This window comes from Platalea leucorodia (genome assembly GCF_965183815.1).
Source record: "Platalea leucorodia genome assembly, chromosome: 22".
NCBI classification, from domain to species: domain Eukaryota; kingdom Metazoa; phylum Chordata; class Aves; order Pelecaniformes; family Threskiornithidae; genus Platalea; species Platalea leucorodia.
In genome coordinates, this window is record NC_138844.1 from 2,796,686 (window position 1) to 2,812,147 (window position 15,462).

Consider the following 15,462-nt stretch of genomic DNA (forward strand, 5'->3'; position numbering starts at 1 on the left):
CAATCCTGCTCTCAGCACCTGGGCAGGATTTGAGGTGTCCCTACCACACTGAGGTTGCAGGGACATCCAAGGGAACTGCTCTGGGGTGGCCAGAGGGCTTGGTGCCCGTTCTCAGGGAGGATAGGGCTGAGAAGCCTGTTATTGCTGAGTCTACGGTACTGAAGTTGAGACAGCAGCTCTTGGGAAACCACTCAACAGCTCTCAGTTGACTCTGGAGACTGTTGTAATCGATTGCAATCCCATTCATTTGCAAGAGATATTGTATTATTGCCTCCAGGCATCATCCTAGCGAGTTGGGATGAAAAACCTTGCTTGAGCATCGCTGCAGTGCATTGACCCCATATGGAGACCCCAGGTCCAGAGTCATCGCTTGCACGGGGCTGGAGATTTGGGACAGCCGCTGTCACTGGTGTGTGCTGAGCACCCCAAGCCCATCAACGCACAACAGTAGGGCTAAAAGAGCTGGCACACACAGCCCTCACCCAGGCTGGGGAAGGACATACCTTCCACAGTGTTGGAGATGACGCTGATGGCGCTCCCCACCCTCTTCTCGAGGCCTGGCCCATCCTGGTTGCTCACAGTGAGGTGGTTGTGGTCTGATTTCTCCGGCTCATTGGTTGGGTTGAACTAGAAGGAGAGGAGGCCACAGGGGATGAATGCAGAGTGCTGCAGGCTATTTAATGCACTTAAAGACAGAGCAGGCAGAAAAAAGGGCATGGTCTGGAGAGACCTTGGGGTGCAACATGGGGACTACAGGTGGATTGCAGAAACGCTCGTAGGACCCGACCCACAAGAAGCTGGGCACAAGCCTGTCCCTCCACCTGGATTTACAGGGGTGGGCGCCCGCAAGGGATGGCAGAGACAGAGCTGAGCACGTACACCGATCACCGTAGCAGAGCGCTCCAGCACGACCTTGGGGACCACTTGCCCGTTGCAGTCCTTTGCCTTGTCCTGGTCACTGTTCAGGTCCGAGTCGCACTCCTTCTCGGCCACGTTTCTGGGCAGGGAACCGCTGCTGGACCGCCGGTCCTGCAACTGCAGCAACCCGCGTCTCCGTCACCCGTGTGCCCACAGCCATTGGGAGCTTCCCGCAATCGCCGCAGGGCACCAGGCTAAGGAGGGAGGTGAACGGAGCCCCGGGACCATCCTGGGCAGAACTTTGACTCCAAAGTTTGCTGCAGGGCCTGGGCAGCAAACTCAGATCCTCACGAGCAACAACGAGGGATATCAATTTGCAGTAGCTAACCAGAAGCTGCAAGCCTTTCCTTTTCACTTGCACACCCCATCGTACTAAGCTCTCCGCACAGCAGTATTAGATCTGTTCAAATTTGATCCGAGTGAATAATTCATAAGGAAATAACACTGCAAACCTTCTAATTTCTGTCTTGCATGAAACTTTAATCTTTCAAACATGCTTTCATCCCAAATGGGAAAGAAGCAAAATCTTGAAGGCTCTTACTGAAATGCAATGTCCAAGATTTTTGGACTTGCACTGAATTTTTGAATGTTTGGGTCAAAATTTAGGTTTTTTCCCCCCAGATGTTGTTTTATTAGATTTTCATTTGCACATACAATTGTTTCTTTTTTTTTTTTTTGTTTCTGACAGTGCTATTAATATTTGAAGTTTACTGCACCCTCTGGTAGCACTAAGGATGCCACAGCAGAGTGGGAGCCTCTCTGTTCACACCGCACGTTGCCGAGATGCAACACGGTTTCCATGCTCAGTCGCTGGATGTTACATGGATCCAAGCACCCATTTCTTGTAGGTGCTTTGCCCTCACTCTCAGCCTTATTCCCTGTCTTCTCCATTTCTCTAGGTGACAATAAATGAGTATCAACCCTTAATAAAGCCTTTGGGCAACTCACTGGTTAATTTGCTCAGGGAACCGGCCGCAGCACCAGCTTTATGCCCAGCCCTGGAGTCCCCATCCCTAGGGCAGGGCTCGCTTAGACCCATCCTGCAAACAGCAGCAGCCAGATAAGAGCAAGCTGCTTCCTCGGAGGATGTTGTGGCTTGGCACAGATAAGCAACGAGACACAGAGGCTCTAGAGAGAGGAAAACACTGTTTTGTGTCTCTCTTTACATGCGAGGAAGCTGGTCTTTTGCCCAGACTAACAGATTTGCAGGGATGTCTCCTGCAGACGTTGCTGACATTGGCCGAAATGATGATTAGAGATGGAAAATGGCTGGGCTGACATCGCAGAAGCTTTTGCCCACATTTCTATAGGCATATTGTGCTGAAAAGAGACTCCCAAGGGCCAGAAAGGGGCTAAGGTAACACCTCGGAACTGCAATGGAGCAAATGGGTGGAAAGCAGGCAGCTTAGAGATGCCAGCTCAGAGAAATATCAGTGCAAACTCTCTGCAGCATCAGGCATGCATATCTGCTCAGGTACTGGGGTACAGCAGTGAGGCCGGACCCCGAGAGCTGTGCCTCAGCTCCGGCGAGGACACCCGGACCTCCCCGGGTGAGATGCAGCGTCTCTCGAGCCCTCTCTGCTGTTTCCATTCTTGGCAAAAAGCAAATAGTTTGCTAATGCATTTAGCTTTGCTGCAACCGCCCCGTCTTCCCTGAGCGCTTCTTTTGTACCCTGATCATAATCTGCCGCTGCAGGCGCTCTGCCAGGTTTCCTGCTCTTGATGTGCTGCAGGAAGATATATTGTTAGTTCTGGTGCCTTTTATGTCTTGTTTCTCACCTCCTCCTTTCAAGCAATACCGCACCTCTGTGCTGCACCTCTCTGCTGCCTCCCAGTGCTCCTTGTGCTGGAATTTGGATGTGGAAGTTAAATCTTTTCAGCTTTTTTTTTTCCCCCCACCCAGGATAGTACCTCAACTTTTTGATTCAGCTATGACCCCCAAAATAGTTACTCAATTATTATCTTTGCTTACTATGGACCATATGGGGCTTATTCTTGGATTTTACATAGAGGCACCACCACGCTTGTTGCTGCCTCCCCTTTCCTCCCCCTATTCCTAAGGTCCCTCATTTTGGCCTCCACACTTTCCACCAACCATCTTCTCTTGCTCCTCTTGATGCTTCTTCAGCTGCTCCATGAGCTGCTGAAATTCCTCCTCCTTCTGCTGTTCCTCCAGCATCGTGGCATCGTTTTGTTCTGCGTAAGCCATGGCCACCACAGCGAGGATGAGGTTGATGAGGTAGAAAGAACCAAGAAATATAACCACCACGAAGAAGATCATGTACGTTTTCCCTGCTGCACGCAGTGTCTGTGGAAAGAGGAGGCATGGGCTGTCAGACCACCTTGGCACGATATCGGTTTGGTGTTGCTTCCAACAAAAGGTCTTGCCCCAGGGCACCCTCCCATTTGTGGTAGGAGTACAATATTTTGCTCCCGTCTTCCCCAAGGGCTGGTCCTTGCCCAGTTGACCTTCCTGCAGTCCATGGCACTGGGTGAGGACCTGTGTGAAACAGCCAGAAGTCTCGGCAAACCCAGCCACGCTGCTCGGTGCTATCTGGTAGCCCAAGGGCTGCAAGCACAGATGGAGATGGGACCGATATTTCATCAGAGACTCGCTTTGCTGTGACAGGGGCTGATGTCTCTCAGCCCCCAACTTCTCAGGTCTCACCCTTGGGCCAAGAGTGGTTCTTTTCTAAGCCTGGATCTGGGCATAATCATTTCCAGAAGACACATGTAGCCTTTAGACATAGGCTTGCTTTTCTCTATACAGTCTCTGGACCCAGGGTCAGCTGGGATTTTATGGTGTCTGCAGCTTCTCCCTGGAGGATGACTCCATGCAGGGGACAAGCGACCTAGCTTTTCCCCCTTACCCTCCCCCTTAGCTCAAGCCAGAGATGTACTACATACTCTTACAAATCCCTGAGGCCCATGATACAGCTGACAGCACTGCTGAAGCACACCGGGGCTTTGCCCTGGAAAATACACTTCACTGCTCGGGTTGGTGAACTGGATGGGACCATGCCCCATCTCTGCTGATCCTGGTTCGATCCGTAAACCACAAGACAAGGTCCCTCAAGTTTCCAGTCAAGTGACTTTTTACCTGTCTTAGACCAGGGGCAGCATCAAAATGAGAGGAGCATTTGCACAAGGATAAAAATTTGGTGCCTACCAGCTGGAAGAGGTTCTCCCAGAAGTCCTGCGTCATGAGGCGGAAGAGGGCCAGGAAAGCCCAGCTGAAGGTGTCGTAGCTGGTGTAGCCGTAGTTCGGGTTCCTCCCTGCCTTCATGCACTGGTACCCTTCAGGGCACTTCCTACCAGAGGAGCCGCGGGGGCAGCTGGCATGAGCCCCCAGCGCTGCCCCTCCTGCACCCGCAACGAAAGGCTCCATCCCTGGGGACGCTGAGATGCTTCAGCAGACACCCCCCTCCCCCAAGCCGATACAGTCAGGATGCCCAGACCGATACCCCCCACCCCAAGCTGATACAGTCAGGATGCTCGGACCGATACCCCCCACCCCAAGCCGATACAGTCAGGATGCTCGGACCGATACCCCCTCCAAGCTGATACAGTCAGGATGCTTGGACCGATACCCCCCACCCCAAGCCGATACAGTCGGGATGCTCAGACCAATACCCCCTCCAAGCTGATACAGTCAGGATTCCCAGACCATTCACCTGCAAAGCCACATTCCCAGACCCAGTTCTGTCCCAGGCCAAGCACCAGTGGTCCCATGGGCTGTGCTGGCTGCCTTGTCCCCTCCCGGGGAGCCAGGGGGGACATCAGCTGCCAGCACAAGCTGCACTCACCCGGCATCGCTGCTGTTCCCGCAGAGCAGGGCGTCGAGCGCTCCCTCCAGAAAGTAGAAATTGGCTTTGCAGTTGGGGGAAGAGCAAGACATAAAGAAAAAAAATAAATACAAACATTGATTTTCAAATTCTTGGCAGCTCCTCACTGTCAGGGAGATTCCCTGAATCCCAGCGTTGGGCACTGGGTTATCTCCTCTCTGCTGACTTTGCTATTTGCATTGAACTACTTGGCACTAGCTCAGAGAGCTCATGGCATTGTTTCACCGACCCAACTAGATGGCTCCCAAGCCCATAAAGAGCTCTGGAAACAGCCAGGTTTGCTATTCCTCCTGCTGCTCCCATCCCAACCAGCCCCTGCCTGGTGGGGAAACCCACCCTGCTCACGGACCAGGGGTTCTTGAAGCTCCTCCTTACAGCTTGGGCACAGGCCCAGAGCCACAGGAGCTGCCAAGCAGAGCCACCACAGGTCACCTGCCCCCAAGGACACATAGATGAGCACCTGGAGACACCCACCCCAGGACATGGCAGAGGGCAGCTGCATCCCATCCTGGGCATCACCTAGCACAGCCCTTCCAGGAGCCACACAGGGATTTCTGGAGCTTCCTCAAAGCATCCGCGGCTCTGCCTGGCTTCTTGCCACCAGGCTTTTATTTAACCTACGTGGGCTCATTGAGATGTTCCGCTTGTGAAACTCCAGGCGATATGTTTTTGGCCTGGCCCCAACAGCTGTTAACCTGAACGCATGGCCGCAGGGTGCTGTTGCTATTTGCTCTGCACTCATTAGATCCTATATATTGAATTTGCACCCCTACCAAGAAGCCTTCCTGTAATTAATGCCAGAGCTACTTGTACAGTTGGGCAAAGCAGCTCAGCCGAGACGTAACCCGACCTTCTGCTGAGCTCTGCTGAGTGCCATAAACGAGACATGAAACATCCCTGTGGAGCATCCCACCACCGTGCAGCTCTGCCAGGCAGATTTTCTGAGATTTTTACATTTTCATGGAGTTTAAAAACCCCAAACCAAAGAACAAACAAAAAAAACACTGCACTTTTTTAGGCCAAACTTGTTTCAAAGAAGTAGCAAACTTGGAGACCTGCCTGAGGACATGTGCTTGATCCCACCTCTCCTTCCTTCCCCTCCTGTTGGCTGTCGCGGTGTTGCATGCTTGCATGCAATGCTCACTGGATGCAGCTGTACTTGGGGAAGGACCCAGCTATGATGCAGCAGTGAAAGTGGGTGAGAAATGTCATTCCTGCATCCTTCCCTCTGGTTTTCCACCCAAAGTCCCATCTGCTCCTGAAGGATTTGATCACCCTGCTGTGACCAGCCAGATGGAGCAGCTGTTCACCAGTGCCCACCCCGATGGGGAGACTGTGGCCTCTCTAGCAAGTGGGAGTGATGGAGACACTGGTTCATCCAGGCCTTCCCATGGTGAAATCTTTTTAGAGGAGTTTAGCTTGCCCAGGTGGACTGCATTTTCTCTGGCAAGGAGGATTTCATCCCATCTGTCCATCCTGTGAATATGCACAACCCGTTTCACCCACCGGCCACATCTCCCTGCAAGGCACCTTGGCAGGAAGATCCATGCGAGCAAACCATCTTGGTCTGACACGGAGGAAGAGCGAGGAAACTGAGGAGCAAACCAGGGCAATGGGTCAATGGAGAAGGGGATGCACAAGCGTTTACCTTCATCATTGATGTAGGCCTCAAAATCAAAGGTGCTGTTGCTGGTGAAGTTGCTGGTGAAGTTGCTGGCAATATCGTCGGTGAAGTTGCCGTAGAGCGTTGCATTGGCCAACGTGTCGTTGTCCAGCCCCAAATCCCCCAGCAGGGTGTCGTTGAGGGGGGGCCACCGCACGCACTTCTGCCGGAGGTTCCCCATGAAGAGCTGGAGACCAATTAGGGCGAACACACTCAGGCAGAAGACGGTGAGGATCATGACGTCCGAGAGCTTCTTCACCGACTGGATCAGAGCCCCAACGATCGTCTTCAGCCCTAGGGGGGAGGCGTCACTACTGAGCTAATCGTTCATTTGCTGATTGTGGAGAACGTGCTATGGCGTTCCCAAAAGGTGCTGGATCTGGTGGGGACATGTGGTCTCACCAAGTTCACCCTGTGTGCCCAGACCCCCAGCTCTGTGTCCCATGTTGCATCCCAGCTGCCCCTCTGTCCCCACACATTGCTGGGCAGCATAAACCCTTCCCCCAAAAACTGTCACCCTTGGACCAGTGCCAGCCAAGCCTCCCCATGCCAACCTTCACCAGGGTATCACAAGCCAAAGCCCACCCCAGCCTGGCAGCCATCAAGTCCTTCCAACTTTATGTTTTCCCCAAATGCCACAATCTGGCCTTTTTTGGCCCAAACCACTAGAGTAGACCACTTTGCTGTGGCACATGAGCCATTTGCCAGCCCAGTTGGAAGATGCTGAGCATTGCTCTCAGCTCCAGAAAAGCCTCCGTGATCCAACACCCCCACGTGCTGCTGTCCCGTGGGTGGCTGGGAGCCCAGCCGGACCCTCCAGCCTGATCCCTTCAAGCTGGAGAAACCCCAATGCATCCGAGTGAAGGTGACAAAGCGACATCTGCATCAAGCATCAGGATTAACTCATCTCTCCCCGCCCCAGCATTGCTGTTTCCTCCACAGGGGAGGCTTGCCCACAGATCCTCGGTGGGCTTTTGACGTGGAGGATGTTGTTCCCATCACCCGAGGTCTACATGGATGATGGGTGATGCTGGGACATCCTGACGTTAATCTTAAAAGGAGCCCTGAGCACAGAGCTTTCTCACGTGGAGGCAATTCTCCAAAGACACACGATTTTTAGCCCTGTCATCATGCCAGTTCCCTCCCTCTCCAAACTATTTAGGTAAAACCCTGTTCTCCAAGGGCTTGTCTATGTTGGGAAACTGCTGAGGACAGCCATTCTAAAATAGCTTATTTTTGCAACTGCTATTTCTGCAGAGCCTCTTGGGGGGATGTCATTCCAGAAAGAAGCAACAGCTTACGTTTTGCTAAATGCCATTTTTAGCCTGTTTGATGGAGGCAAAAAACATTCAAATATGAACCCTAAAGATCTGGAAACTGCAGGGACACAAGAATTTATTCAGCACAAGAAACTATCGTTTTCTGTTCAATCTCATGCCTCTTCAAGGGGTCTGACCTATCATTTCTGTGAGCTTGCACTAGGTGGTACCAAAGCAGGGTATTGAAACGGCATCAGATTTGGGAAACACCGTCAGAGGTGTTTGGTAACATGCTCCTAACACCACAGGCTGTATGTCTGGGGTGATGTTAAACACTTGCCACTTGGCTCTTGCACTATTAAATATCTCAACCCTAGCATCAGAGCAGTCAGCAGTGGGGACAAAACTGAGGCTCCAAGGACCAAGCAAAGTGTATCCGTTAATCGAGCCCATAAACACAATGTGAGCACAAGCCCACTTAAGGCATCTCCAAGGACCCCTAAAAACACCACGTCTGGCTCATCAGGGGCTTTCCCTGGCCAAACAACCAGGTAAGCACAGGTAATTTCAAGATGTAAAATCAGCAGGACCTGACCCAAAAGCTGAATTATGTGGAAAACTATTTAAAAGTATCGAATACCTTATTTTCTCTGGTTACTCTTAGACCTTTCAAAAGAACAAGGAATTGCTGTGAACTGTGGGAAAACCTGACCTCAAGGAAGGGGAAGATATGGAGAGAAGACCCCCTCTTTAAGTCCCACCTGGTATCACGGTGATGGTTTTCAAGGCACGGAGGACGCGGAAGGTCCTGAGAGCAGAGATGTTCCCCAGGTCCACGAACTCGGTAATGTAGCTGCAGGACAGGAGAGGAAAGGGCTTCAAGGGCTCTGCCAGGCACCCACCCCCCTGTTTCTCAGCCCTTCTCCCCAGGGTTCCCCCCAGGTGCGGCGGCCAGACCCCCTGTCCTCCCCCCATCGCACCAAACTCACGCCATGGAGATGACCATGAAGTCCAGCCAATTCCACGGGTCGCGCAGGAATGTGAAGTTGTCAATGCAGAAGCCTCTCGACAGTATCTTGATGAGGGACTCAAAGGTGTATATCCCAGTGAAGGTGTATCTGAAATGGGAATGGTGACTCAGGGGATGCTCACTCGGGTCCAAGAGCCAGCTCAGGATGAGGTTTTGTCTGTCCCTGCCAGTGGGACCATCTTGGGGAGCTGAGTTTTGGGGGGTCACGGGCTGCTGAGTTCTTGAGGTGCTTCGGCACTGGGGGAGGTTTTCACCTCACCTCGTAAGGCAAGTTGGGACATCTTGATGTACCAATCCCTTTGTGACTATTCTGCAAGAGCTCTGATCCCTGCTGATGTCCCAACACCACCACGCTCTCTGTAAAACCCTGCTGAGACCTGATTGTGCAGAACCACAGCAGAAAATGCTGGATTTTCCCCTTCTCACCTGGGGCTGGTTGTCCATGCTCCTTGGACTGAGGGATCTGCTCATCCTCTCCAGACTATCACTGCCGACCCAACCCAGCCTGCTCTGCAGTGGTCTCCTGTCACAAGGACCCCACCAGCTTTTGGGCAGCTCTGAAACACTCCCACTCTTTGCAATGCCTAAGGCAGAGCACAGACATCCCTTCTGAGATCAAGAGGGCCACCAGCATCTCCCAGTGACACCTCTCCTCCTCTAAAGGGAGGTCCCAACACCCTCTCTCAGCCTTGGTCCTGTCCCTCCTGAGGATGGCCAAGCTGGGATGGCCCCCATGGCTGGGGGAGGTCGTGGGAGGCAGGGACTTACTCCACGTTCTTGGACCACGCCGGGGGGTTGCTCAGCGTCATAAACACACAGTTGGTTAAAATGGTGATCATGATGAACATGCTGAATAATTTAAAACCTGGTCAAGGAGAAATGCTGTGGCTGTTGCCTAGATTGACCCCTTCACACAATGTTATGAAGCCAAGCACCCCTACTCCTCTTGTCCTGGCTCCTACCTTGGTCCCATGCCCTGACCTCCTCCTCCTGCAGCTCTCTCCCGGCTCAGTCCTGCGCTCACACTTTCCCCTTAGTCCCCCTGCTCCCCTGCATGCTCCTGGCCCCTGCCCTCCCTTTCTGCTCCCCTCCCCGTCTCCATGGTGCTGGCTCTGCCTCCCTTCTTGTCCCCTGTGCTCCTTCCTCTCCATCACCCCAGGATACAGCTTTCCCCACTTCTCTGATCCCTCTGCCACAAACACCCCCCTTTTTCCTTCTGCCCCCTGGCTACCAACCCCTGCTGCCACCACAGCTCTGCTGGGATCACTTCTCACCCATCCTAGTGCCCCTCTTGCTCTTGGGGTCCTTTCCTGTCTTTCCATCTCCACTTGTCTCACACCAAAAGCCCCAGCACTGCCCAAGTTGCCGCCTTCCCTGTACCCCAGTGTCCTGGTTCCTCTGCCTTCCCTCTCCCAAAACATCCTTTGAGCTCCCCAATTAACCCACTTCCCAAATGGGACACGATTCCCTGACCTGTAAACATTTTCCTTCCTTTCCAAGTCTCTCCAGACCTCAAAGACCTTGAACCTCTTCCTAGGAAGCTCCATGACCTAGGTTTCTTCCCTTCTCCAACCAAACTGATTCCTCCCTTCTCCAACCAAGACTGAGCTCTTGGTGCCACCAAGATGCCCAAAGCCTTCAAGCACCCACTCCTTGGAGAGGGACCAAAGCACTGGGATGACTGGGCCGTGGGTCCTGGCCATGGTGGGGGCCAGCCCAGGAGATTTGCTCACCACACCGTCATGAAACACTTCTCTCAGCCCTCTCCCAGGGCTCTTTGCACTCTGAGCACCAGGGCTTGACCTGGCAATGCAGCAGCATCACAGAGAGCAAGGATATGAATGGATAAGCACTTTGATGGCTCCTCTGCGGATGGGGTGGAAGGGCCCCAGCAGGTAGAGGGCAGGGGTTGCCGAGAAGCGGAAGATGGACTTCCCTTTGTTGAGAACTATGAATGTCTGTGGAGAAAAGAGAGGAGGGAGATGGGTTAGCCCTTTCGCACACCCCCAGAAACACCCACAGATCAAGTGCTGCTGTTAGAGGTGAGACCTCTATGTGTGCTTTGGATCTCCAAATGCTCGGGACTTTGCCAAGGAACAGGTGCTCTGCTTTGGAGAAGAAGCAACCACAGCAGTCTGGGGCTGTGGATCACCACGATGAGACCCTGGACCATGGTGGAAAGATGAGGAGGTCCATGCTTTGGTCTTTTTCTTGGGACTTGCATCTAATGCCAAGTCTACCCATGGGCTAAGCTCTGCCCCTCACCTTCTTATCCTTGTAGAAAGGGTCCAGATCCTCCAGTGGGATCCCGATGAGCTCCAGTGGTGGATCACCATAGATGAGGGGCAGGTTCTTGCCAGCTTCCAGGTCGCTGCTGGGCTTGATCTCCTCTTCCTCGGGCAGCTCCACTTGCTGCCGCTTTACCTTGAGTGCCTCTGCCTCGGCGATGCGCTGCTCGATTGCAGCCAGCGAGGCGGGGGTGAAGGGGCGGAGGTTCTCGGGGCCCGGGATGTGCGGCAGGCCAGCCATCCTCTCATTCTGCTCCCGGGACGCCTGTGCCCAGCCTGCTGGGAAGAGGGGGGCTGAGAAGGCAATGCCAGCTGGGCTGTTTTGCTCAGCCCCTGAAACCAGGTGATAGCAGGATCTCAGTGGGCTTTTGCAGACGGGTTTATTGCAGAAATATTGAACTTGCAAGAAAGGTTATTACGCCTGGATCGCTTGCAGACGGAGCGCCCCGTGCATTCCTTCTCCTCCCAGACCCCCATTCAGCCTCTGATCAAAAAGCACCATCAGGTTGAGCAACATATGAGCTGAGCAGTTGGTGTCCCTGGCACCAGCTGGCTGTTGTTAGACATGCAATTTCACAACCTAGACAGAGTTGTTCCACAAAACAAAACACCTTCGGCATCAGTGGCACCGCTCCAATTGTCTCCCCTTTGCAATACGTTGCAAGGCATTGGCAGCTTTCCTCCTGCACCTTGTGCAAGCAACGTGCAGTGCTCAAAGCAAGAGGTTCCTCAGCCAGAGGAGCTCGGTCCTGCAGGGTCACCGGCCATTTCACAGCACCCGTCCATAGGAAACACAAGTAACCTGCAGTGCCGGATGGCTCTGCTCCCAAGAGGAAGGGGTTAAATTCTTATCTTGAGCCAAAAAGCAAGGCAATAATGGCACTTTCTAATGTTACAGAGATCAGGATGACTCCCCAGACAGGAATAGGATGGGCCATTTGGGAGAGAGAAGGGTGGCTCCACTGAGCAGCAGAACATCAAAAAGGGTTGGAGAGAGCAAAGTGGGGACGAGAGGGGTGGTTGCACCCGGAGGAACAGGCTGCCATGCCCTGAGCGAGGCCAAAATGCCTGGCAAAGGCTTCCTAGACACCAGAAGGGTTCTTGCTTTGAGCCACCTTGCCTCAGCTTCACCTCGATACGTTTGACCCATAAACACCAGCTTGCATCAGAGATGAGCCCAATATACCATAACACTCGATCCTGCTTTGCAGGGATACTGGGATAGATGCACCTCTGTGCCTCACCCTCCCCGAAATGAGCATCCCACTGGCAAGCGGCGACTCCTCCATGCACCAAAACTTTACATGATGCTGCTGAGCACCTGCCCCTGAAAAAGCTTCAGGATCAATATTCCTCACAGCCCCAGCCCTGCCATGCTGGAAACCTTCAGCCCTTTGTAATTAAGGAGAACTGGACATTTATAGCCCTGATGGGAAGAGAGACTCTGGGTGCGTAATGGTATCGACACACTCCTATGATGGTTATAAAACCAAGGGATAAAAGCAACGGCAAAGGGAGGTATTGATTTCAAGCAGCGCAGGATAACCGCATTTTAGAAACCACCACACTCCCTTGCTATCGCTCTTGAATTGAACCTTGGTGTGCAAAATGGATTTTCTTCTGCCAAGGACAGGCAATCCCCACAGCAGCACAGCGGTGTGGGGGTATTAGTGCTCACCCCCCACCACATCCAGCCCCAGGGATGAAGCGGGGACCAGCCCCCGGCTGCAGCATCTCTTGGGCAGAGACCACCTTCAGCACCATGTTTGAACAGCCCCTTCATGGCTTCAGCACCGGGGCTTTGATGCACGGTCAAAATGCAGCTGGTAGAGGGATGAGAGCAACTTGCTGCCTTTTGGAATGGGACAACCTTTAAAAAGAAAAAATTAAGTGGCAAGACCACCAATTTTTGTATGTAAACCTGTTTTAGAAGAGGAAGAGTTTTGTCCTTGCTGAACAGGGTTATCTAATAGGATAAACCAAGTCACATCACTGCAAAGTGGAGTCCGGCACTGCCTACAACCCAGGTTGTGGCCCAAACTGCTGCAAAACGGAGAGCCTGGAGCAGTTACCCCAGAGGGGCACAGCCCCATCTCACCCCAGGCCCACTGGGCCCCAAAGGTGGGACCTCATCAAAGCAAGCAAAAAGTGAATTTTTGCCACCACGGGTCTCTGCGAGGGGACGGTGCCCACAGTAGCGGCTCAGCAGGATACCACCGTTGCTTCTTCTCATCCAGAGTTATTCTGGATTTACACCCATTTCACACTCTACTTGAGCAGCTCTGGAAACCTGCCCTTTGCATTCCCTTGCTACCAGTGGCCTCAAAGCTCAAGCCAAAAGCACGGCGCTGTGTCTGGCTCTATCGCCCCACCAGGGATGCACTGATGCATGGTCAAGCAGGACCCACAGCACCCATGGGGAGACCGACCCACTCCATCTCCTGGGGACTCCACAGACTTGTTGGTCTAGGCAGCTGCAATTTCCCTGGAAATAGGGTTTTGCAGAGCTGTTAGGGCAAGCCTGCGTTACGGGCCAAGCCAGCGCTCTGTAGGGCTCCAGCCCCTTCAGCAGCACACTGCTCTCCAAGGCTTTGCTGCATGGTCCACACCTTCCCTGGAGCCTCCCGCTGGGTGCTGTCCCTCCAAACCCCCAGCAATGCCCTGTCCCCACTCGCTGCACCCAGCCCGCGGTCCCGGCGGAGGTGGCTGTGCCTCCAGCTGCCACCAGCGATCACCGCAGGCGTCAGGTTTCTGCAGCCCCATGACTCTGCTCATTCCTCCCCCGGCAAGACCGAGTGCAGGAGGGGAGCTCAAGCGAGCAGCACCAGCTTCGCTTTCAGCCCGTGTCTCCTCTTCCTCTTGCTGGGCTGCAGCCATCGTGCCGTGCCACGCTGATCCGGCTGCCGATGGAGCAGCCCCTGGCAGCACCAGGCATGGGGCTTGCAGCCACAGGGGAAGATGCTGGGGCTTGGCAGCACTGCTCAAGGCTAAGCAGGGGGTCCTCAAAGGGGATGTTGCCCTGGGCATAGAAGTGCTTTGTGGCTTTTTGGGGTCTTCTGCAGCATCTGGTCCTGCTCTTACCCCTTTGGGGCCACCCAGAGACAGTGGGATGACCCCAGGGAGCAGGATCAGGACTTAAGCCTACGTCCAGCTCCCACACACCGCAGCCCTGGAGCCATCAGCATCTCTGGTTGATTGCTGCTTCCCAAAAGGGAAGGAGCCAAGAGCCAAATGTAGGCTCTGCAGGGGGCTTGGCTCGACACCCCTCTCTCCCCCAGTGAGCCCAGTTCCCACACCAGTGGGTGTGGGAGACACAGCGTGGGGTAGACAGTTAGTCCCACCACCCCAAGTGAAGTGGCTCACCCTGGGACCAGCCACCCCCAGCCACTGGGACGGGTGAACAGCCCCTCCGCTCCCAGCCTGGCACATCCTGGCACATTTATAGCAGCGGCTATAAATAACTGAGATCAAACTATTTGCGCCTCCAATAGGTAAAAGCAGTTTGGGCCCAGCAACAGGTGCTGCCCTGGGCAGAAATCACCCCCATGGTCCCGTGGGGCTCAGCCCCAGCTCCCCCCGGGACCTGGGTCCCCCCCAGCATCCCTTATTAAAGGCAAACTCTTGCCCCGTCCGCCTCCCTGCTAAGAAATCAGTCACTTAAAATGTCTCTACAAACTACCTCTGCTATTCATTGCCTTCTTAAATTTTGGACTCCCAGCTAAGCTGGATAACTCCTTTTTACCGTGACACACTTGAGTTGTTGCTTTTGGACATGCTGCCCACGTCCAACACCTTGGCACACCACAGATAAGCATCTCATGCCCCAGTTCAGCATCAGCAATTACCAGCAGGCAACTGGGAGCAGCTCCCTGCTCAGGAGTGCATGGCCTTCACTTTGATAGAAATTCAGTTTCCTCTGATATTTTTGCTACTCTGAGGCCACACAAATGAATCAGCCTCCAAAATAAAAGGAGCGGTTTGGAAGCTACCAGAGATGCTGTGTAATAAGTTCTGTATAACCAGGACAGACGGAAGGATGACAGGGTCCTGTCTGAGACTGCTTGGAAAGCCACCCCATCCAGAATTGGCATTTCATCCCTGCACAGAAAAATAACCTCCTGCTGGCTGAGGAAGAAGGGGAAGGACTTCCTTGGCTGCTGTGTGCAGACATGTGGCTGTGGAGGACACCGGGTGGCCAGGGGCCTCCCACCCATCCTGCTGACCCATGCAGGTGCTGAGCTCAGCCCATCACCCGGGGCTCTGCTCCTCCCTTCCCAGGGCATTGCTCTGGCAGAGCATCTGCAAAGCCAGAGTCCCCCAGCCTGGTAAGCCCAGAGGGAGGCACTTGCTTCCCCACCATTCTCAGGAGAGGTATGGCTGGGGTGTCTCAAGTGAAGACGTGCTGCTCCTGAGAGATCTCAGCTCTACAGACACCCAGGAGACAGCAGTGGGACCCCCT

At 53.7% G+C, this 15,462-nt stretch overlaps 1 protein-coding gene across 1 annotated transcript in view; it reads right to left on the minus strand.

The window, feature by feature from the left end:
* Positions 1-11,244, minus strand: part of SCN4A (sodium voltage-gated channel alpha subunit 4) — a gene marked incomplete at its 5' end in the record, with an annotated part of 34,132 nt that extends 22,888 nt beyond the window's left edge. The window contains 11 exons of the mRNA XM_082331643.1: positions 504-627; positions 880-1,035; positions 3,014-3,226; positions 4,088-4,229; positions 4,725-4,788; positions 6,412-6,720; positions 8,447-8,538; positions 8,675-8,803; positions 9,484-9,564; positions 10,540-10,673; positions 10,981-11,244. Of these exons, the coding sequence (XP_082187769.1) occupies positions 504-627; positions 880-1,035; positions 3,014-3,226; positions 4,088-4,229; positions 4,725-4,788; positions 6,412-6,720; positions 8,447-8,538; positions 8,675-8,803; positions 9,484-9,564; positions 10,540-10,673; positions 10,981-11,244 (1,708 nt within the window). The remainder of the gene's footprint in view (positions 1-503; positions 628-879; positions 1,036-3,013; positions 3,227-4,087; positions 4,230-4,724; positions 4,789-6,411; positions 6,721-8,446; positions 8,539-8,674; positions 8,804-9,483; positions 9,565-10,539; positions 10,674-10,980) is intronic.
* Positions 11,245-15,462: the final 4,218 nt, after the last annotated feature.